The 23,564-nt window shown below is 48.7% G+C and overlaps 1 protein-coding gene across 1 annotated transcript in view; it reads left to right on the plus strand.

Moving 5' to 3' along the window:
• The first annotated feature begins 1,107 nt into the window (after positions 1–1,107).
• The window catches only part of CTNNA1 (catenin alpha 1), a 112,367-nt gene continuing 89,910 nt past the window's right edge, over positions 1,108–23,564 (plus strand). The window contains exons 1-3 of the mRNA XM_084295530.1: positions 1,108–1,234; positions 15,930–16,036; positions 17,780–17,975. Coding sequence (XP_084151656.1) covers positions 15,932–16,036; positions 17,780–17,975 — 301 coding nt within the window. The 5' untranslated portion in view covers positions 1,108–1,234; positions 15,930–15,931. The remainder of the gene's footprint in view (positions 1,235–15,929; positions 16,037–17,779; positions 17,976–23,564) is intronic.

Below are 23,564 nucleotides of genomic sequence, written 5' to 3' on the forward strand. Positions count from 1 at the left end.
AACCCCAGCTCAGGAAATCCCCCACATCTGCCTTGTCACTGCTTGGCGGTGCTTTTATGTCACGGATTTCCTCCTGTATCCCTTCTTGTCTGCATTTTCATCATTAGAGACATTTGCATGAAAACAAGACTTATCCTGAAAGCAATGGCTCTCAAGAATGTTAAAATACTATACATTATTTTTCCAAAAGAAAACACCATTTTACATTACCCAAGAGGAACTGAGCTCCAATTTTTCCTCCATTTTCTTGTAAGGCCCCTACCAGTTTCCCAGTCGGTTTGCTATCCTTGCACCCTGCAGCAGCCCAGGAAGGTGCCTCAAACTTTTTTTATGAACTCTCACAACCAAGGGTACAATGGATGTTTTCTCTTGCTGAAATGAGATATCAGAAGATTAATTATGACTCGGTAACGCCCCAGTCAGCAACCATGGCTTGGACTTTGGATGTCACCATCCTCAGGCAGCCTACAAACCTCTTCAGCGGAAACAAGACATATGAGGAGTGGCCGAAGGAACTGGGGCTGCTTATTCTGTATAAAAGGAGGCCGAGAGAAGGCCTCACAGCTCTCCAAGACGACCCGATGGGAGGTTGCAGTCGGGAGGTGTTAGTTTCACTCAAGTGAAAGGACCTGGGGCAGCGGCCTCGGGTTGTGCCAGGGGAGGTTTGGCTTGGATATCGGGAAGAATTTCCTCATGGAAAGGGTGGTGGGGCACTGGGACAGGCTGTCGGGGTGACGGAGTGTGTTTAACAGACATGGTGCTGAGGGATGTGATTTAGCAGCGGACTTGTGTCGGGTGGCGGTTCGCCTTGGTGGTGTTTCCCAGCGCAGTGCCTGAGCCGCTCACCACCACGGCCATTTTCCATCCCCACGAGGAGTTCCCACTGCAAACTTCCATCCCACCTCGGGACCCAGCCCAGCCAGCCTGAAGCAGGCCCTGCTGCGGGCCCGGACCCCCGGGGAAGGGCCGAGGGGAGCCGCGGGGTGCACTGCGACCACCATGGGCCCGGCGGCCGGGCCGCCCCCAGCCCTCACCTGGCCGCGGGCGCTGCGGGGGCGGCGCCGCGGGGAGCGGCCGGGCCGGGCCGGGCGGCGCGGGGCGGGGAGCGGCGGCGGGAGGCGCCGGAAGAGCCCAGAGCCTCCGCGGGACGGCAGCGGGCGGCGGCCGGGACAAAGCGGCCGGGGGCCGGGCAGCAGCGAGTAGAGAGCGGCCGGGGCCCTCCGCCAGCTCCCCGGTAACTCTCGGGGCCGCCCCTCGCCGCCTTGGGGCCGCTTGGAAACTTTTGGCCGGGCCGGAGGGGGGGGGAGTTGGGTACGGGGGGGGCGTTTTGGGATCGCTCCGTGCCCGCGGCTCCCTTCGCGGGGGGCTCCTCGGGTGCCCCCTCGGGGTCCGGACCCCGGGGGTGGGCTCCGGGAGCGGGCTGGGGCCTGGGGCGCCGCCCGGGCCTGGCTCTGGGGCCGCGCTTTGGGGCGTGTGGGCTCGGCAGGGGCTGGGGTTTCGGCCAACTCTGGGCGAGTTTCGGTGGCTGGGGAGGGGTGGGGAAAAGGTTTCGGCCCTGGGGAGGGTGGGGGGCGCCGTGGGGTGGGCTCGGGTGGGTGGTGGGGGCGATGCCTCTGTGGGCGGCCCCCCCGAGGCCATAATGTGCCCGTGCCCGTGCCCCCGTGCTCCGAGCACAGCCCGGGCCGGCAGCTCCCCTCAGCACAACTTTGTTTGCCCAGCTCCGGCCCGGCAGCGTGCGGCAGAAGTGCGGAGCTCCTCTGCAGGCCACAAGTTTTGTCCTGCTGCTCGTGCCCCAAAAGGCTCCCGGCCCCATTTACCCCGGCCCATTGGGATGGACCGGCCTGCTCCTACCCCTGCCCGCCCCACGGTGCCTCGGGCTGGGAGCCCCCAGGAGCTGTGTGGCTTTGGGGTTTAGCAGGGAGCTGGGGGGCTCCTTGGGTCTCCCCCCCCTGGGCTGTGTCCCCTGCCGGAGCTGTGTTGTCCCACGCGGGCTGCGAGCGCCCAAATCCTGCTTGCAGCACCCAGACTCACCGGGGGCGGCTGGGTTGGGCTAAGCCGGGGTCTGTGTTGCTTCCCCTCGCCTCCCCCCCTTTATTTTCCCTTTTCCCTTTGTGTTTTTGTGAAAGGTGTTCCCGGGGCTCGCTCCGGTTCCTTGTTTCCTGCGTTTTTCCTGCGGGGAAGCGGGGGCGGTGGGAGAGGCCCTGCTGGCAGCGCCTTGCTCCCAGCACACAGCCTCCACGGCCAGCCCAGGAAAGGCTGGGGCTCCTCAGCTCCGGCCTGCTCTGAGATGGACTGAAAGCCCAGTTTATGGCCCAAAACGCTGGGTCTTTGCGTGCTAGGGCCGCCTTAAGCGTTTGGTGAGAGTTGTTTCTGCTTGCCGAATTGAAACTTCTTGTTTAAAGAGGGCATTGTTTGATGTTGAGTCATTAACAGTTTGCTATTCACAGAGAAGCCGTTTTGGAAGGAAATGCCTTTGACTTTTCTCAGGAGAAACAGACAATGACTTAGTTTTTGTTTTTAAAATGCTTTGCCCCAACCTTGTCCATAACAAACAACGTGCCTTCAGTCGTTCATGTTTTTTCAGCCAGCTCTAATAATAGGCCTCCGCATCCGAGATTAAAAGTTTACCCAAGGTGGCAGGGGGGAGCGCAGCGGGCAGAGATTAGAAATCCTGCCCTGACTTTAAAATACTGAAGCATATATTTAGGTCTCGGTACATCCTCCAGCTTTGTGAAACATCAGCGTTTCCAGGGTCTGACGTGTAATGGCAAACGTTAATGTACAGCTTCTTCACAGGGCTTCCGTGGGTCTGATAAAGTGAATTGAAAGATGTAATAGCAAATTAATTTGTGTGTTTTCAGTGGCATGAATATCTTCCTTCTGCAGCTGTGAGATGGAGAAACTGATCTTGCAAAAGAATCCACATAAGTAGAAATGTTTATGGGCTGGAAATAGGCTTCAGTGGAAAGTCAGACCCGCACTGAACTTGTGTCTAATGTTACGATTTGATTTCTAAACTTCTTTTTTTTTACGGAGAGAATTAGTTAAGCTCACAAGCATTTAACGGCCAAAGCAATCTACTCGTCATAGATGGATAGCGAGGTCAGCCTGGGGTGAGGACGTAGGAGGCCGTGCCATCCTGTCAGGGCACTTGCTGTGTTGTGTCAGCTTCAGTCCTGCTGGCATCTCTCGGCATTGCTGGACGCCAGAGGAAACGTGGTGAATGAAAGAGGAGTGACTGTTATTTTGTTGGGACCATACCAGACTGAGACAAAGTCACCCAGCACAGCCTTGAATGGCTGTTACTGTTTTCTGCTATCTTGCCGTAATTGGAAATTGCTCCGAGTCTCGTGTTGTGGAACGTTAATGTATATAACCTTGAGGATTTGGGTTCTTTATTACTTCTGGGAATTCACCCTAATTTAGCTTTATAGCTAATCCGGAATAGCTCCGCTCAGTGAGCTTGTAGCTCGTGCATTGGTTGAACAGAATTGCAGCTTCACAGAAAGTGCAGATGTTTGATAATTACTACTTTTAGCTCCATACTATTTTAATCCAGCGTGTGAGACTGAAAATAAAAAGTACGCACAAAGCCATGTACCAGCACCCTTGCTGGAGGAAGTAAACAGAAAAGCTGAGCACTGAGGGTGACCTGTGGCACTGGGAAGCAACGGTGGCAGGTAGGAGTAGATGCAGTGAGGTTTTTCTTTGAGGTAAAGGAGTCGCAGCAGGCATGCAGTGACTGCAGCTGCGAAAGGGATCTTTCTCCTGAAAACCTGCGACTCATCGGCTTCCAGTCAGGGTGACAATGGGCGTGACTCTGTTTTCCTGTGCGTAATGGCTTACTATAGCACTCTCCTACTAGCAAATCTGATACTCAAATATGATTCATAATTCCTCCTCGACTGTTCTTTTTAAAGAGCCAGCTACCTTTTATCTGAGCATGATTACATATTTTTGATAGTTAATCCCAGCTGCACCATGTGAAACATCTGCTGGTCCTTTCACAGATGTTTATAAACAGCTCTGGTGGAATCAAAGGGGAGCAACCTTTTTTCTGTGCTGTGTGAAGTGATGGAAATTATTCGGTATTCAGATCTAAACTACCCCAGTTTGCAAAGGGAGGTTCTCCGCTAGGCCCTTGACATCGCCTTAATTCTCTTATCATTTTTCTAATTTATAAGACAGCTACTTGATTAATCATCTAAACTCAGAGTATATTTTGAAATGTTTTCTTTAAATCAGGCAGCTACGAATGGGAAAAGCAAGCTTGGGGGCAGTTCTAACTAACGGGGATAACTTACCAAGGTGGAGTGGAACAGCAGTGAGAACATTGAACCAAACTGGATGCCCACCAGCTCCCCAGCAGGGCTGTTTTAATATATTAAATGACACAAAGAGGAGGAGTGTTGATGTACGTGATGATCTAGGAGTGAGTTAAATTCCTTAATGTTTCCGAGGGGGCGAGCAAATAAGCTAGAGCAGTGGCAGCAGCGTGGCAGGTAGGGTTTTGCTGCTGCTAATGAGATACAGATTTAGTTCTGTGTGTTTTTTCCCAACTACATCCAGTTTTCTAAGCTGTCCCTGCCTTGTTAGGGAGCAGAGCAATGCTTTGCTGCTGGTGCTTCAGAAAGCTTTCTGGTCAGCGGGAGCTGATGCCAGGGAGCAAATGAGATGTTGGTGTAAGTTAGGTCTGGAGTGCTGAGAGCCCATTGGTGCTCCCTGCTCTGGAGCAGCCTTCAACAGCTATTTTAAGAAAAAGAGACTGAAATTAGAGGGCTTGTGGAGAGCCGATGAAGGATCGGGAGAAGAAGGTTTTATTTTTTTTTTCTGGAGATGAGAAAGCTTGGGTCAGACACTTCTGTCCTTGCTGCTGTGCAGCACCAGATTGAGAGGGTGTTCAGGGAAATAGCAGATTTGCTTCCTTTCAATTAATAAAGGAGTCAGAAGTAAAAAGAAGTGGTGCTACCAGGAACGTTTTTTTAACCCTTGCCCTTGTACCGCCTTTCCCACCCCCTCAAGGGTTCGAAGTTTTTGTTCGTTCAGTTTATTTTGGGTGCTTTCACAGGTGGTAAAGCAGCTCTAAGGCTTTAAGGGAGGATTTTTCATGTCCTGTCTTTTTTCCTGGGTGATACAAACTCTGCCTACGAGATCCACTTAAATAGTCTGCACAAAGGCTACGCTAGCAATATAGCTTCGCATACCCAGAAGGGTCAGCTTAATTTTTCATGTAAACAAGGCTGAGCTGTGTGCCTATAAAATGGTGTTTAACCTGCGTAGCACTGGGCAAGTCAGTATTCATCTTTGCAAAGTGCTCTTGAGATTTTCAGCTGGAGCCATAGAAAGGTAATTTTTTTTATTGACTAGAATAATAATTGTATTCAGAGGCAGCGTTGTCGAGCAGCAGAGGACGGAGCTGGCTGTGTGCTGACAGACGCGGGAAGGTGCACGCGGGTCTCTGCTGCATAAATGCAGCTAATGGAGATGTACAAGCTGCCTGTCCTGTACCATCCTGCTTGCAAATGTGTCATTGTAATGTATGCTTGTAAAACTAATTTCCTCTGGCATGACTCGGAGACCTAGCGAGTCTCATTGCTCAATGTCGAGGAGATGCTTGGGATCTTGGATAATTCATAAAATAACATTTGCGGGTATGCGTGGAGGTGACGAGCTCCGTACGGGCTTCACGTGTGATTTGTCAGTGTGGAGGAACAGTTCGTTTCCAGCAGTACCTGGTGTCCAGGTGTCTGAGCCGAAGCATCTTAGCATTGAAATAATGTATTTAAAGGATGAGAAGTCAGAACAAGGAGCTGGAGGTGGTGAGCGGGGCGCTTGGTGTGATGTGATGAGCGCGGCTGAGATGCCCGCCCAGCTTCCCGTCCTGCCCGCACGCCCCTGGCTGCGGGGAGGCCTTGGTTGGATGGGTCCCATCAGCTCTGTGCCCGTCGCCTGGTCCTTGGTGAGGTCTGAAATTACGGGTCCTCTGCCAGGCTGCCAGGTAACACCACCAGAAGGAGGGGATAGGGCAGGAACCCCAGGGTCAGTCCCATGCAGTCCCATGCCTTCTGTGTCACGCTAGTGGCTCCATGTGATGCCTCGGAGCTCTGGTGGATGCTCGTAGGTGGTGGCCCCGTTCAGAACTTCTGACCCTGGCCACCTTTCACAATCGTTCAGCTTCTTGTCTCCGTATCCCTCTCTGTCTCTTTCTTGGGCGGTGGGAGTGTGTAACACCCGAAACGGGAGGGGAACAAGCAAGCAATAAAAGGAGGAAGTACAACGTAAGAAAAGGTCATTGTTTCCAAAAGGCACAGTTCAGTGACTTAACTTCTTTCAAATCCACAAACCTGGCTGGGAGTTGAAAGGCTTGATACAAAGGAGGAACATGCTGGATTTTCTGGGAGAGCAAAAAGCCATCACCTGGTTTGGTCATGTGAAAATGGCTGAAATTTCTCTATGAAGTATTGGTTTATAGTTACTGCCACTTGGAAAATGTGTTTTATTACGAATCTCTGCTGTTACAACTGGAAACATGTTTCCGAACTCACATTAAGCAACGTGCCCTAAGAGCAGAGCTGTGGGGAGTGCTCCTAGGGCAGTGGGCTTAGCCATTACTTGTTGGTCCAGGGCACTTCCACTGCTGCTGGAGTCCTCAAAGTGCTCTAATTTTGTACTAATACACTGAAGAAAGCAGTATAATCGTTTTTTTTATTTTTGTCTTCACTTTCAGCTGGGATTAGGGAGAAAAGCAATGAAATTCAATGCAAAAAACACCAGCAAAAAAGAAAAAAGCTGGAAGGCTTATTTGTAGTGAAACAGAGTAATGCAAGCTAGTTGTACGGGGTTAAAAATCCTATAGCCTGAAAGGGCTGGGGGGACAAAAGTTCCTTTCTTGTCTGTGTGTATCAGTACTCTTCCATCAGGTGGTTTAAGCCATTTTACTGAGTTTGCAGGGATAGTTTGGTTGTGTTTAACAGAACATCGTCGTGGGTCTGGCAAGTCAGTGGCTATCAGTGAAGGGTGCAGAGTTCAGCAGAACCCGAGTGCTGGTGGAAAGGCGGTGGGACAGGACAGGAGCTGTGTCTTGTTTCCTCCTCTTGGAGGTGAGGAGACAGAGAGAAAAGTTTCTTTAAGCAGGCTGTAACTCCTTTTTTAACTCAGTAAATCGCTGTTAGCAGATTAACCCTCCCTCTCTTTTTCTCCCCCAGCAAAAACCATCAAGCAATGACTCCTTCCTCTCAAACCTTCCAGTTCCTTCCTCCTGTTTTTGGAAATGTGGGTGGATTAATGAGATTTATTATTATTATTTTTAATTCCAAAAGCTGCTTTCACTGGCCATCCACACGTTAAGGCAGCGACGTCAGAGGCTCCTGTCCGGGCAGAGCGCTGCGTACTCACAGCGACTTCGTGCCTGGTGGGTCTGGCTGTGGCTTTGCAGACAGCTGCGGTGTGCATCCAAAAATTAATTACAACAGGTTTTTTTAATTATTACTACCTGATTTGCTCTTCTGGAGAAGCTGTGAAGCTGCTGTTGGTCCATCCCCTCCACGTTGGCAGTGTCTTTGGCTTTGTTCCAGGCTGGTGGGGAGAGGAGAAGGTGTTTGTTAGAGCATCCTCCCGTACTTATTCCTCCAGATAATTGCAGTCAGTTAAAAGACACTTAGCTCATCCAAACAACACTTGTGTATTACATTCATGTTCGCTCTTCATCCTGGGGTTTGTTTTTCTGTTTTTCCTTCCTTCTTAACCAGCAGCATGTGTTGGTGGAGCTGCAAGTTGAGAGTTGTCTGGAGGCGTGCAATGATGGTGCAATTCTTATTCCCACATAACTAATTCCTTCTTTATAGTGAAAAGATGTTATTGAAGGTTGCCGTGTGCATAAAGAGAATTTCTGGGCATTATCACTTCTGGATTTTATTCTGTATTTTTCCCCCCACTAATTGCTTTGTCACTTCTTAGATGAGTGTTCCTGAATGAAAGCGAAGGCCTGGGAAAGAAATTCTAAATGACTTGGTTGAAACTTGAGAAAGCATTGTACTTTTGAGGAATCTTTAAGCTCACGTTCTTCTTTGCTTTAGTGGCTGCTGCTCTCTCAGTAGCTTATGCAAATGGAAAAGGCAGTGGAGGAAATGCTTTCTCACTTCTGTAACATGATGGTGAGTTCTTGCTCCGTGGTCTTCAGTTGCTTCTGTGCTGGTGGTGCAATTGAGAAGAGTATCGTGTTTACTCTCTCTCAGTATAGACTGTCCATTTTGTCCATGTTTAAGCAAATTCTTTTATCAAACCTCTAATTAGAAGAGTCTCATTTCTCTTCTTTCAAAACATGAGTGTCAGCTCCAACAGCCCCCGTATTTGCATACTGCAGTTCCATAACTGTTAATGAAAGCCCAGATGTAGGAGATGGGGTCAGCTGAAAGCACGGAAGGGTATTGCATAACAGCGCATCCATTTGGGAATAGAAATGTGGTTGGAGTGGGGTCAGGTCCTGGTTATTTCTGATTCCACAGCTTAAACTGCACTTTTGTTGCAGATGGAGAGCTGAAGAAGATCCGAATGAAAATACCCCGGGTTTGTTTGCCTTTTATTGCTAGCAATTGTGTGTGTGTTTTTTTTTTTTTTGTTTTGTTTTTTTTTGCAAGCTAAACAAGAATTAATTTTGCAGAACTGGCAAATTGTTGTGCCAACTGATAAAGTAGGTCAATTTATTACAAACTTTGAGGAACCCTTTTAACAAATTGATTTGTGCCACAAGGTTGTCCCTTTTTCCTCACGTTCACTCACTGCTAACTTACATCGGTAATGGGAACCTGTGCTGGCACGGCCTGGGCTTCGCGGCGGTGTGCTCTGTAGCCCCAGCCTAGCTATTACATCTCCAGCTCCTGCGGCTCCCCTAGGGTCTGAAATTCATACTGTAAGTGGCAGGCAGCTCTTCTGCCATTAATGGCTTAGGGAAGCCTTACTTCCCCAGGGATTTGAGCTTCAGGGGTGGGAAGAGGGCTCTCAGGAGCGGCACTGAAGTGGTCCCGCAGATGTACGGCTCTCACCCGGGCTCTGACATCCCCACTCCAGCTGGGTCTGCTTGTCCTGTCTGCAGGTGCTGTCAGCACAAGCTTAAATCTAGGGAGAGTGGTGGCGAGAGGGCTGGGGTTGGGGGGGTGAGATTGCTTTTGCTGCAGAGCTGAGTTAGCAAGAGATGCTGCTCCTCTCTGAAGCTGCGGGTGCATGGCCCTTCTGGCTGGCTGCAGTCCCGATCCAAAGAGCAGCTGAAATGCATGGGTTAAAAACCTGGTGATTACTTGTGCTGATTTTGGAAGGTGTCTTCTGGGTGTTGGTATTGCATGTTCTGGCATAAATGGCACCAGTATTTTCCTGAAGATGGAATGAGTGGGCTTACTGGGAACGCTGATAGCTCCCTGCGCAGGCTGTGGTGTCTCCCTTCCCCAAAGGTAAAGTTTTGCAGCTAGAATGTGAAAATAAATCTTGGTTATAACAGAGATCCTTGCGCTAAGGAGAAGCCTGTGTGCCTTGTAGAGCAGTGCCCGATACCTCATCAGTTTTATTTGTGTGTAGTTAGACTCCTAGGTGTATTTTGGAAGCCACAAGCCATACAGAAATAAATGGGAAGCTTGTTGGGCCGTACAGCCGTATCCATCTGGACAGTTAAGCAGGCACAAGCACGAGTTTGGTTCTTGCATCCTGTAAGGATATCAGCCATGACTTGAAGCCTTAATGTGGCATGAAAAAACCAGTAATTGCCCGTGCTTGCTGTGATTTGGCTTGCTCCGCCATTCCAGCTCCTTTGAGGCAAGATAATGATGCCAGAACAGAACAATCAAAGCCTAACGCTTACGTAAGGAAGGCGGGAGGCTGCTGCTAGCAGTTACTGCTCCAAAAAAAGTTCATTTGGAGCTGTGCAGTCATTGCTGTGGTCCCAGGAAGGCTGGTGAGGTTGGTTCTATCTTCTTAACGATAGCCAGAGGAAATTGCAGGTGTGAAAACCTGCTCTTACAGAACATATTCCTTTATTTTTTTCCTTCTTTTTTAATGCAAGCTACTTAGAGACTTGCTGCAGCAGCAGCTACGTGAAGGTGCACGTCTGGGTGCTGGCTGGTGGCTTCAGGTGGCTCCCTACTGGCCTCCTGCATGGTGGTACCAGGGGTACCTGCAGAAAGGTGCTGGGGGTGGCTGCGGGTGGGCACCATGCCCCCAGGGGCACTGACGAGATGCAGGCTTACCCAAAGGGAGATTTCCTCCTCCCACTTGGCTGGTTACTGCTGCCTGTGCAAAAACTTGTCACGGGGTTGAGTACATTCAAGTGATGGAAACAGTTTAATAATTAAGGAGCAGTCAGCACAGCATCTATAGTTTGTGGTCGTATCTCAGGTGGTGAAATCCCAGTACTAGAGCTCTCTGTAGAGGTAAAAACTTCACTGCATTTGTGGTGGAGAGAACGATTTGGTAGCTGAGCAGAAGGACTTTGAGATTGTTATGTTAGAGGATGGCTGTCTGCTCTTAGTCGTGTATGCTTGGCTTTAAATAAACAGCTTCAATCAAAACCACTTAAAACCTCCTTGGAAAGCCCCATGTGTGCCCAACAGCCCTGGCCAGCAGCGATTCCTCCTCTGAGAGGAGCGCTGCGTTAGGTGTGGAAGGAGGCAGGCGTGCTGATTAGGGGATGGGTTCGGTGCTTGGGTAATGAAACCAACCAGAAGAATTCCTTTGGGAGTGGAGGAGCGTGGCTGGCCTTCTGGCTGGAGGATGAAGCTGGGTTGTCACGAACCCCGCCCTGTGCCAGGCTTATGACTTGGGTGATGGAACAAGGGATAATCACGCTGCATCGTGCAGAATATCCAGAGAGACTCTGCGAGCACACTAGAGGAGAGGATATAATTCAGAATGACTGTGACTGCATAGGGAAATAGGAGAGGAAGAACTAAGCCACAAAACAATGTGCTGGAGTGCATGTTGCTGGGCCTGGGCACGATCAGCTGCACAAAATGGGGAGCTAGGGTGGCAGACAGGGAGCGAGAATGGAGAGTGAACTCCCAGGTATCCCAGGTACAGACAAAATACTGTCAAAACTACTCATGCAATACTCTTGTTTGTTTTTTGAACAGCATAATGCTCAAGTTCAGCACGCAGGCTGTTGTGCTTGGCCCAGCATTGACCCCGCTGCGTTCCTCAGACCATGGGTGGAAAGCTGTCTTCCTGAAGAGAAGGGCGGTGTGCTTCAGCTCAGTAAGGCTTCGGGAAGCTCCGTGTCAGGGTAGCTGAAATTTGAGGACTGGTAGAAGATGATGGGTGAGAGGCTTAGGGAGAGGCCAACTTGTTTGCTGCCGACAGCAGAAGGTGGTAGGGCTTGCCCTGCAGCAGGGGAGCCCCGTGGTTAGGGCTGCGGCTGCCCGGTGGGAGAGGTTTGCTGTGGTGCAGAGCCCAGGAGGCCGGGGGATGGCCTGGTGCAGCGCAGGTCGGCCCTGCTAGCTCAGTGCTGCCTGAGACAGGGCCAGCTCTGCCCCCAGGTGCATTTGGGAGCCCAGCCTGGATGGAAACCCCGACCGTACACACCTTGCCCTGGTGCTGCGATTGTGTCAGTGCACAGAGCTCGCTGTTGGAGGACGGCTCCTTTGTCAGCCTTGGGTGCCTTCGTTCTTGCCCTTGCCAAAGAACAGAAATGGTTTGCATGCCACTATTCTGGCAGTAAGCACCTGTAGTTAGTCTTAAAGCCTCCAATTAGTGGTTCTGGAAAGCGCTGCCACCTCTAGCTGTGCTCCCAGAGCTCCGTGGGCCTTCAGCGTGTGCACGGCGTCCTTCAGCCAGGGTGAGCTGCTGCTGGCCGTGCCACAGCCTCTCCTGACCAGGGCTGGGCACTGTCATGGGTGCAGCTGGGTGGCACGGCATGGCACGGCATGGCACAGCACGGCTCACCTCCACCCATGCTGTGCAGCCCCGTGCCCTGCAGGCAGCGCAGCGAGGTCATGTGCATGGGCTGGGCTACCCCAAGAGCATTACAGTTCACTGCAGGAGGCTGGGGCAGGTTTATGGCAGGGAAAGGAGGGTCTGTACCCCAACAGTGTGTGCTCGAAGTTGGGAGTGTAACGGGAACCTGTTCTTCAGCTTGAACTGTTGATTTGCTGGAGGAGGCAGGGGGTGAGGTATCCAGGGATGGCTCTTGCAGAGATACTGTTTGGCTGGGAACTGAAATTTCTGGAAGCAGCAGGGAGCTTTGAAAGTGGCTTCCTTAAGCTCCAGATCTTCCCCCACCTGTCGTGGCCTTGTGTGCATGCCAGAACCAGGAGGATGAAGTGCGTTACTGCGGGGCACCTACAGAAACACCGAGCACCGTCAGGACCGCTGGAACGGCCTGGAGGGTTTGCGGGCAGCCTCCGGGCTGCGAGCGTGGTTTAACCTCGTGGCCTCGTGTCTGAGGCTGAAATGAGCAGGGAGCAGGAATGCCCTCCCAGCCCCTCTTGATGGTGTTTTTTCAGCACCCAGCCTCGCACCGTGTCCCCCTGAACGTCTTTGTAGCTGTCTTCTCGCCCCGTGGCTGCTTCTGCTGGCAGTGCTTGTGGCAGTGCGGTGAGCCAGATGGGCAGCGCGTCCCGCCCTGCAGAAATGGATTTCTTTCCCTCCAGCCAAATCAGTTCTTCCCCATCTGGTTAATCGCTCAGCCATGGGCAGAGCTCTGCCAGCACAGAGCGGGTGGGATGTGAAGCCGGGAATGAGCTCCTGGAGGGCTGTGGGAGGATGAGCGGCGGTTCGGCAGCAGCTTCCCTGCTGCTTCTGGAACCACGGGCAGGGCAAGCGCGGCTTCTTGTGCGGTGACGTCTTTCTGTATATTCCAGTGCTTCAGACTGAGTGTTGCTCATGCTTTTCTGCTTCGTAGCACGCAGTGCTTTGTCCTTGAGAGTTCTGCTTGGGGTATGTCCTGCTCCTGGTAAGTCTGTGGCACAGAGAGGCTCCTCCGCAGCCCTTGGGCTGTCCCAGCTCCGAGAGGCGCTGCACTGGCCTGCAGCAGTGTCTGGCTTCCAGGGGATCTTCATCTCCGTTAGACATCACAGCCTTTGCACTGCGACCCCGTCCGCTGGCGCTGTGTGCTGGATGTTAGCCTAGGGGGATCCAAGGGGCACAAGAAGTGCCACCAAATCGCAGCTTCCCCATCTCAGGTGTACAGCCCTGCTTTCACTTGCCCCTGGCAGCTGTCCCTTTATCCCCCCAAACCACCCACTTCACGCACGTATTTGAAGGCTCTCATCTTTTGCTGTGTTCTTTGCAAGTATTTAAAGCTTCGTATCTACTGCAGCGTGCGAGTGGTACCCGAGCTGTAGCTGCCAAACGGTGTAGTTGGTACCAAGCCATGTTTTTAAGATAAACTTCAATAAAGTTCATACTAAGTGGTTTTATGGACCATTACTTTTGGCCAATTCGTGAGCCGTCATACGAACTTGTTTTCAGATGAATTGCCTTCATTATCCTCCTAATACAATTAATGTATCTTCTTGCTGTTACCTCCAGCCCTGCGCTTTGTTTCTGAAAGAGGCATAACAGCATTAAACATACAGAAACAGCTTTTACCTGGAAAGCTAATGGGCTTTCCAGAGTCCTGGGTATGTATCTCAGAAACCATAAAGGCTTTCAGCATATTTGTCTTGGCTATTTACGTAGGCAGCATTCACAACCAGCTAACCAGGAGGGAGTAAAACAGTGACATGCCTCGCTCAGGGCAGGGGGATGTGTGTGGGCAGAGGGGGGTTTCTGAATGCATTTTTACAGGCTGGCACCTGAAAAACTTACCTTTGTGGAGGGAGGAGAGCTTGCTGTCACTGACCTTGGGGAGCAGCGTGGACGTGCAGGGTTTTGGAGAGCCTGAGCCCGTGGTTCCTGACGTTGTGCTGAGGTCGCATTGCAGCCTGCTGCTCTTCCCACGCCAGCCGTGCTGCTCGCCTGGTGCCAGCATCGGCACATCTGGGCCCTGGCACGAGCTGGTGCAGAGCTGGAGCAGCAGAACAGAAAGGGGGAGATGAGGCCAGTGACCTTGTGAGTCCCTGCCTGGGACTCGCTGTTGTTGGGGTGAGGAGGAGGAGGGAGCCCTCTCCCCCTGCCATGGCAGGGAGGTGTCGCAGCTCGGCCCTTCGTCTGTGCCTTCCAGCTTTTTGCTTTAAAACCATCAGGAGTATTTCACACGCTAACATCGGCCTCTCCTTATTCCCCTTCTCCAAGCTTTCAGCTTTTAAAGCTTGCATTCCCTGCAGCAGTGTAGGCGCTTGGGGCACGGAGGGAGTGGAGAGGTTTGTGCAGGTGAGGTGGGTGCTCCTGCCCTGCGCCTTGCAGAGCTGTGCTTCGCTACGTGACTGTGTGGACACTTCTCAGGGCAAAGATTTGTTTTGGTATCATAGCGAGTGTTTTATCACTTGTGTCGCCTCCTTGGTGTCACCTCCTTGGTGTCAGACACCTGCCGAAGGCGCTGCTGGCTGCAGCCAGGTGATGCTTGGCCCTGACCTCCTGCTGCCTTGCTCTGAGCTTCTCGGGTGCTGGAGATTTTGCTTTGAATGGGAATTAACCATCCGTGTGCATGCTGCTGCTGCTGTGTAACTGCCCGTGCTGCTGTAAAACACTTGGTTGTTGGTGTGTGTGTTGTAAACATGGTTGGGCACCGAAATTAGCGCTTTGCCTCCTGCTTAAAAATAGCGGGCTGCTGTGCTCGCCTGGCAGCTCGGGGACACCGGGTGCTGTCAGAGCAGTCTGTCTTCTGAGATGCTGTGCGGGCAGTGTCCTGTCCAGAGCAAGATGTAAAAATACCAGCTGAGAAGCTTTGAAAGCAACTCTAGCAGGAGTGCTTAGGAGGAGGGGGGAAGGAGATGTTGAGAATTGATGACTCTTCCCGGCTTTCTGAAAACACCAAGTTTCAAGACAATGCCGAGCCCAGGTTTGTGTTTTGAGGACAACCTAAAGCAGGATGAGCTCAATCTGTGGTGTCTGACGTACCACGAACTGGTCCTGTGTGCTTGTTCTAACTGGAGGTATGGCTGTGATCACCAGCATTAGCTGCTGTGCTATGTAGTGCTGTGGTGTTAACCTGGTGATCGGGGTTCTGTTTCCTTGAGAAGAGGAGAACAGTTGTAGTAATTGCACTAAACCTTTTCCATGATCGTTTTAGCAGTTCCATTGGGACGTTGGCATAAAAGCGCAATGGGAAGGAAGGGCTCAGTGACAGCTTTTAAGAGATCTCTTCATGCCAATCTGTTCTCTCCCTCCTATGTAAATGTTAAGGGGCAGTGTAACAGCTATCTGAGCCTCTAAACGTGAACCAGCTGAATTCTCTGGCTGCGTGGGGCTGACCTTACATTCGCTCCTTTACTCCTGTACTTCATGAGGCTGAATGGGATGAGCGAGTTGAGCTGGTCCCCAGCTCCTTGTTTGCTGAAGCATTTGCAGCACCAACGTTGAGTGGTGCTGAGTCCCTGGGGCAAGCCAGCAGCTGCTGGGTGCTGCTGGAGCCAGGAGCTGGCTGCCCCAGGGGTGGTGGCGGTGGGCAGGGGTGATGTGCTTCACCTCCAGCTTCAGGTCTCCAGTCCCACCTCGCCTCTGAGGCCCTTTCTCATTGCTTGGAGGCCGCTGATCAGGAGCCGGTGTTACCTGTCCTCTCACTGTTCTGATTCACGTACTGGGGCATTGGGGTGCTTCTTTGGTTTTGTTGTTTGCATGGTTTTACTTCCAAACCGGAGCATACATGCAGTGCCTGTAAGTGACAGCAAGCCATCACAGTTCTTTAGCGTTGGCTGACCTGGTGATAAATAATATTGCCATATGCAGTATAGGCTTAACTTATAGAATGGCCTCGCTGTGGGTTCAATAGCTTCTGGCTCTATGTTGTTTCCACATAAGTTCCTATGGAGCTGATAAAACCAAGTACTGATGGAGCTCTCTTCCTCTAGAGATGACGGCCGTCACTGCCGGCACCGTGAACTTCAAATGGGACCCCAAGAGCCTGGAGATCAGAACACTGGCGGTGGAGAGACTGCTGGAGCCGCTGGTCACACAGGTAAAAACCAATTAATAGCCTGGTTACCGACCGCCCGGTTACCTGTCACACTTCTTTTTTTCTCACTTATTTTTTGTGCGTTATGTTGCTTATTTGTCACTTGTTTTTAATAGGCTGTGTTGTGTCACTTGTAAACTTTTGTTCAGGATTGACAGATCCCATTTGCATTAAGGCTATTAGTGGTTGTTCGAAGCAAGGTCTCATAAGTTTTCTTTGAGGTTACCTATGGTTATCGTTCTCTTCGGAAAGATATTCAGATAAATGGTGAAATTCCCAGTGGATTGTTTTATTAATTTCAAGGCAATGGGGCAGCAGTTTCCTGTGAAGGAATGCTTGCAACCCGTTTATAGCAGCCTGGTGTTGTATATTGGTTACCAACCCCTCCTAACTGGGTCCCACATGAGAAATATGCTTTTATGGCATTTGTCACTGTTTCAGTACATCTTTTACAAGCTATACATGCTTTTTTGAAATTCTGCCCACGCTTCTCACTGGATTTGTGAATAAAAGCGTATTTCTGCATGGTGTCTGTTGCTCAATGAAATGCACAGAATATAGGGAGGCTACAACGAGTCTTGTAAGTGTAAGCTGTACCTTTTGGGCATTTTGAAGATTCTTTTTCCAAGAACCTTTCTCCTCCAGACCTTCTGAAGTGCACTCAGGAATTAACTCATGTCTTCTGGTGTTGTTTTCCTGAACTGTGGCGTTCTTAAGCTGACAATATGAACTGGACGCAGCCTGTGCAGGGCAGGAGCTGAAATGATTAAGTTGTTTCCAGTGTTTCCATCCCTGTAATTGCCAAGTTGCAGTCCATACTTCTGAAGCGAGTTGCCATTTGTTCCCCTCTAGATGCTTGGCTGTGCAGTTGGTGATCTGCTGTGTTGCTTTGATGCCAGAGTTGCTGATGGAGCCTTTCCTTAACAGAAATAGTCCTAATTTGGCAAACTTAACTGAGCAGACTTGTTTAAAGGACCTTTTTGTCCAAGTTCAGTGTCTGTAATTCATTCCTCAAGTAGCGTAAAAGGCGGTGCTGGCAATCTCAAATTTTGGGAATGATGAGACTGATAAAATGCAGAGAGGAAAGCTGAGCAAATTGCCTTGCTGCAACTATTTGTAATACATGATGAGCAGAGACTACCAGATAGAAGTGCTTCCCATTCAAGGACAGCTGAGGAACTCCCAGCTGATGGGCTTTCCCTCTCTGAATCAACCTGAACTAACTTACTGATAAGATGGATTCAGCTCTGAGGTCCTTTCTTTGCTTTGCATTTAGTTGGCTGGCTGTAATATTCACTGTTTTGACCTGAAAGGATATTGTGTTGCTCGATTTCTGTAGTTAATGGCTTCAACCTTGTTTTAAGTCTTTTTACGCCTGGAGAACTGTCCCAACCTAATTATCCTCAACTTGGTTCTTTCTAGTGTAATGCCAAATAGCTGTGGCCTGTTATTGAGATTGCAGTTCATCAAAATATAAATAGAATTCTATTCCTAAAATGAAATTTTCAGGTCTGCTTCTGATAAGAAAGATCTCTAAGTAGTTTAGCTGAATTTAGAAAGCTCATTAATGAATCAGAAAGCATGGTAATGTTTAAAGAGAAGTGAAAAACACTTGTTTGCTAGCCTAACCTTTGGAGCTGACAGTAGTGGAAGCATTACAACTATGCTGCCTAAAACCAGAAAAATGCTTGTGACCTTACTCTCATCTGAAATTATTTTTTTTTCCCCTTCTGTTCATAACCTTAGGTTACAACATTGGTTAACACAAGCAACAAGGGCCCCTCTAATAAAAAACGAGGGCGCTCTAAGAAGGCCCATGTGCTGGCTGCTTCAGTTGAACAAGCAACAGAGAATTTCCTGGACAAAGGAGACAAGATTGCAAAAGAGAGCCAGTTCCTTAAGGAGGAGCTGGTAGCAGCTGTGGAAGATGTTCGCAAACAAGGTAAGAGAGATGCATCTGATAGCTTTTTGAACTAGAATTTTTCATAGCAAGTAGAAATGTTCCCGTTACCCTTCACTGTTAGTTCTAATGTTTATGCTCCTGTTTACTTGTGTAGCTTCTCAGCTTGTCTAGCTGGCTTCCTCTAGCAAAAATTATTAACTGGGCTTATGTGGAAATCAAATCTCCCAAGCAGAGATTCAGAGGAGAGAGAGAGGGAGGAGGGCTGAGTCTTTGAAGAGTATTTAAAGCTCAATTTAGGCTAAGAAGCAACTTTCCCCCCTACAGACTACCACCTATAAATGTTACAGAACTAAGTCTCAAAAACTTGTCGATTACCTTCTGCAAAATTCAGATGTATTCAAAACAGCATTGTAGGAGGAAGAGCTGAGTATTGACTTAGAACTGGATGTCTTGAATATGCAAAATGTAAACAGCGACAAACAGAATGCAAGGACTTTGATTAAATATTCCAGACTTCCTCCCCCACATCTAGTGTTGATTTTTATCATTTTCCTTGTTGCTTTTCTTACAGGTCTTTTCCAAGAAAGCCTATGGAGCTGGCTTACTCTAAAATATGCACTAGTAAATGTTGTTCCTCATAAATCATTTATCATTCTTCCAGTCATGAGCCTTTTCTATGCTTCAGTGAAACCCAGTCAACTGGTATTAATGGTGGCTGCTGCTGCAAAAAAAGAAAAAACTCATTAGCATTAATTACTTGTTTGTAGCTGAAGTTGCACAGTGATGAAATATTTCTTGAAAATGGCTTTAAGTTTTAGACGAGCCAGGTTGACAGACCAAAGAAAGATCAACATAAGAAGGCTGCAATGTAAAGGGCTAATTGAGTTGGCTTAATTTAACAACAAGCAACAGCAAAAGAGACCCCATTGTCTCGAAGGACTTTAATTCTTTGGTGCTAGCTTGATTGCTGCTCATTATTGGGAGTCCGAGTTCATCTGTGTATATTTTCACATCGCTCTTAGTGATATTAGTGTGTGAGGGAGGTGTACTTAGTCCTTGGGATTACAAAATTGAATTTTCTGAATTTGTGGTTGTATACTACAGTGAGAAACTGGTAGGAAAGACTGCTACAGGAAGCTTCAGTATGACCCTTTCACTTTTTGGCCCCATTTGATTTTGAAACTATGCAGGCTTTGTGCCAAAACTTCCCATGGTCTCTGACGGAGGAGCTGGAGTTCAGAGCTGAGAGGTGCTGGAGGAGAAAAAGCACTGCCACCTGAATGTCATGATGCTGCTTCCTCCTGCAGAAGGAGGCTTGCATGAGATCTGGTGCACAGAGGGGACAGCTGCATCCCTTTTAGGAAGCTGCATGGGTGATGGTTAGGCTCAAAGATGCACCCGGTATGACTGGTGCCCTCAGCTGCTTGCTGGCTGCTGGGGCAGCACCACTGCCTGAAGCCTGTGTCCCCAGCACGGTGGCAGTGTCTGGGCAGGTGGAGCTGAGTGGAGCAGTCTCTCGTACGGGAATAAAACCTTTGAGATAATTAGAAGCAAGTGGTGGAAAATGAGACAGCAGTCTGAGGAAGGGAGGGTTGTTGTTGCCATGCCCAGGGGTCTGTGCTGGTAGGATTGCGCTTCTGTAGTGCTAATGACAGGAAAAAACTCACAGAACCCATTTATGTACAGGCTCTGCACTTCAGAAGTGCTTGCAGTGTTGTGGCAGACTGGTTGGATTCATGAACTGGAGAGATGAGGGAAGCATGGTAGCAATGCCCCATGCCTGTCAGTGTTCAAGGCGCAGTTTGAACAATGCCCTCAATAACAAGGCTAACTTTAGGTTAGTCCTGAAGTGGCCAGGCAGTTGGACTCGATTTTTTTGTCTAATCTAAATCTACCTTCTTTTAGTTGAAATCCATGACTCCTTGTTCTGTTGCTACAGTCCTTGACAAAGAATCCCTCCCCAGCTTTCCTTTAGGCACAGGCTGAACAACCCCAGCTCTCCAGCAACTCTGGATGCCTTGGTCAGCAGAAGGGTGATTGTGGACTGGCTGTGTCTGTGAAGGCAGCAGTAAGATTATAGATGTATAACCCAATTTATCTTCTGCAGAAGACAGGAAAATAGAATTAATAATGCCTCTATTTAGAGTAGGGAGAGGTTTAGATACCGTAATAAAAAAAGATGAATGAATGTAGACAGAGGTTATGAAGATGATTAGGACAATAGATAACTTGTCTCATCAGAGAAAATTAAAAAATTTTTTTTATCTCAGCAAGAAGATTGAGAGGGTACACGACTTTAGTGAACAGGCTTGTTCATAAAATCCATTTGTTGGGGGTAAAAACAAAGAAGTGAAAAGAGCTATTTAGAATGAGTGATAGTATGGCTACATACTAAATCAATATAAGTGGATCACTTCAAAGTCTTCATGATTTTTAGAATGTAAGAATAAATTACAACTGGCTTTAAATATTAAACAGCTTCATGGAAATCCCAAAGTAGGATTTCTGGCCCTTTAAGGGTTTGGACTTTTGGACTTATTTTGAAGTAGTGAAACTACTTAAGAAGAATATTTTTAAGAGTAGTGGAGACAAAGAACTGAAGATTTTATTTTTTTTTTCTTTCTTCAGAATAGATCCTGCTGTGGTATAGAAAAGCTGTAGTAGTGGGAAAATGTCTGCTGTGAGCTCTGATTTCAGCATCCTTGCAGTGTCTCACGTTGATTTCAGCCGTTCTGGTTTTGCTGGGGCATGGAAGGGGCAATGATGGTCTTGCCCTGCCTTACTCCTCACACTGCAAGCTCCTGTTCCCGAGCCTGTTGTAGGGTTTTACCATCTGGAAGAGACAAGGACTAGCTGTGTGTTGAAGCAGCCAGCTCTGCCGGTGCTGTTGGGCAGTTTTGGAACAAATAAGGTTTCTGGGCCAGATGCTTGGCACTGTGACAGGTTGCAAGCTCTGGGGTCAGGTAGGAGATCTCTCAGGTCTGGCTGCCCAAGGTGTTCCTGTTCTCCTGCAGAACTGGCCATAGCTCACTTCCTCTGTGTATCCGTGTGAGCATGAGGATCCAGGGTATTACCCGTGTTCTTACTGTTGCCTCTGTTCCAGTGGTAATTTTACATGACAGACCAAAAATTAAAGCTTAAAATTAGAAAGCACGAGCCTGTGTGTAGGGTTTGATGTAAGAGAATGGATGGTTTTATGAGTTTGCCTGTGGGTTTTGATCATGTCGCATGGTTGTGGTTGCAGGGAAGTGGACAGACTGATTCAGCATGGTTCCTTTCAGCCCTGTGTTTGAGTAAGTTTTCTCCAAAACTGAACAGTGGGGCAGATTATGAAAGTGTAAAGCTTTTTTTTTTTTCAGCTGTACTTCACACGAGACGCACAGCTTAAGGATTTCAAAAGACCAGAAGGAAGCCAGCTGCATGAATAGCTTCACGTTAAACACTGAGTTCTTGGAAATACTCAACTTTACAGCTCTGTTGTGACCAGTTAGCTTAATTTCTTGAAAGGCTGCAAAGAGTTCTCACTTGTTTTCCTGCAAGAACAATGTTTGAGGAGTATGCCGCTCCTTGTGTTAGAAGTGATTCCCCAGCCCAGAACTTGAGACCTTTGAAAAGCCGTAACCCAAGGGAGGTCTGACACAAACTGCAGATGAGCCATACGCACAGCATATGGATTTAACTGAAGATAAGATTAAGGAATTAACAAAGCTTTTGTTTCCACAAGTATCAATTCCCACGTTGATATGGCAGAAAGAAGCCTGAAATACAGCCTTTAATACAGTCACTGGCTGCCTGCTGGAGGGCAGAAGAGGCTTTGTCCTTCCCAGTAGGATGCCAGGACAGCCTCTTCCCACCCTCATGGTGGCCAACGAAGGTGGCAGTAGTGGAAGATTGGACTTCAGTACCCAGGGTAATAAAGTCTTCAAGCTGTGGCTTTATCTCCACCATCACTTGGCAGGGAATTGGCAGCCGTGGGGGAAATGAGAGAGGGAGCCGCGGGCAGGCAGAGGCATGGCCGGGGTGGGAAGGAGCCGTGAGCTGTGGGATCATGGGCAGGGAGCACCAACAGTGACCCAGGCAAAGGCAGGGCTGTGCACGCTGTGTCTGCCAGAGCAGCAGAAGTGGTTCATTGAAATGCTGGGGGAGAGCGTGCAGGAGCTGGCGTGCTGGTGGCACTCCTTGTGCTGCTGATACCGTGACAGGAGCAGCCTGCAGACAGGCTTTAAACTGCAAGGTGCTGAAGGGCACGAGATGATGCATGGGCACCAATTTGTGGCTTAGGGAGGGGGAAAAAAAAAAAGCATCGGTGCCTGTGTGTGTCCGAACTGCACAGAGGGCTTCCCCGCCTCCCCTCTGCCCATCTCCGCCTCCGATCAGCGCCCAGGCGGTGCTCACGTAGAGAAAGCTTTTCTGTCATGGTCATCGTGCACCACGCTGCCGAGGAGGATTAATAGTGCTGTCTGAAAGTGCTGTCAGACCCTGTGGGCATAGTGGGAATGAGACTAGAAAATGGTAATTTTCTTTTGATGGACTAAAATCTTACTATTTCTGAAATGGGCTTTGTTCCATTAGATTTAATTGAATTCTTAGCGTTTTATTGACAGGATCATAGTATGGCTACCATTGCCTCTTCTTCCCTTGACTCTCTTTTATTATCTCTCCCTTATAATATCTAGTGAAAAAAATCTAAGGTGGCATTGGAAAAACAGATTACTCGTATAGGAATTCATATCAGCTGTATAATCTAAGTTGCAGTCTGACTCTCTTGCAGTGTATATTTTTTATTTAATTCTTGAAATCCTACTTTTAAACTTGCTTTGTTGCTTCTGGCTCCAATTTGAAAATGAGAAGACCGTGTTGGTTCAGAGTCGAACTCCTAATGAACACCCACACGCAGTACCTGGCTGCGTACAAAGGTCGGGGCACTGTTCCCTACTACCCTTTGAATCTAGTTAAAATAACTGCACCTGCTGAGAGTTCTTTATAAAAAGTCTGAGAGTTAGCTTTCTTTAATTTGTGGAGGAAAAAAAAAAAAGGCAACAACTTTCATCTTCCATTAATTCCAGAGAGCTGGTTGTCTTTTGACACTCTGACAAGCTGTTTGAAACTTACTAAATCTTTCAAAATCTCTCATTAAAATAAAAAGGAATAGTGTTTTTTTTTTTTTTGAGACTGGCATGTGAAATTATGAATTAAAGGATGGGTGGAAGGTAATTTTGTTTTTTAGGATCATTTTAGTGATTGCTGAGATTTGAGCGAAGTAAGTGGCCACCTCTAGGTTGTTTGGAATAGGAAATTGGTGAAAACAACATGACTGTTTTGGGGGGATTGGGAAAGTGAGAGTTTTACATGTGGATGAAGGGGGGAATATTTGTCACGAGCTCGGTTGTGGCATATATCTTAAATGCTGCAATGGCTTATCGATTTGTATACCTGGGGTGGTGAAATGAATTTCACTATTATTAGTCTTTTCCAGAATAAATAAAGAGAGTCCTGTCAGCTACATAATTTCATAATTTCATGGCTGGTTGTCATTTTCCAGCACCGGAGGAACATTTGTCTTTTTCACCAACAGAAAGACTAAAGCTCTTAACGCTTGTTAAAGTAATGAGTCATGGTCCTCAAAAA

Source organism: Netta rufina (assembly GCF_964035555.1).
Source record: "Netta rufina genome assembly, chromosome: 14".
In the NCBI taxonomy this organism is placed as follows: Eukaryota; Metazoa; Chordata; class Aves; order Anseriformes; family Anatidae; genus Netta; species Netta rufina.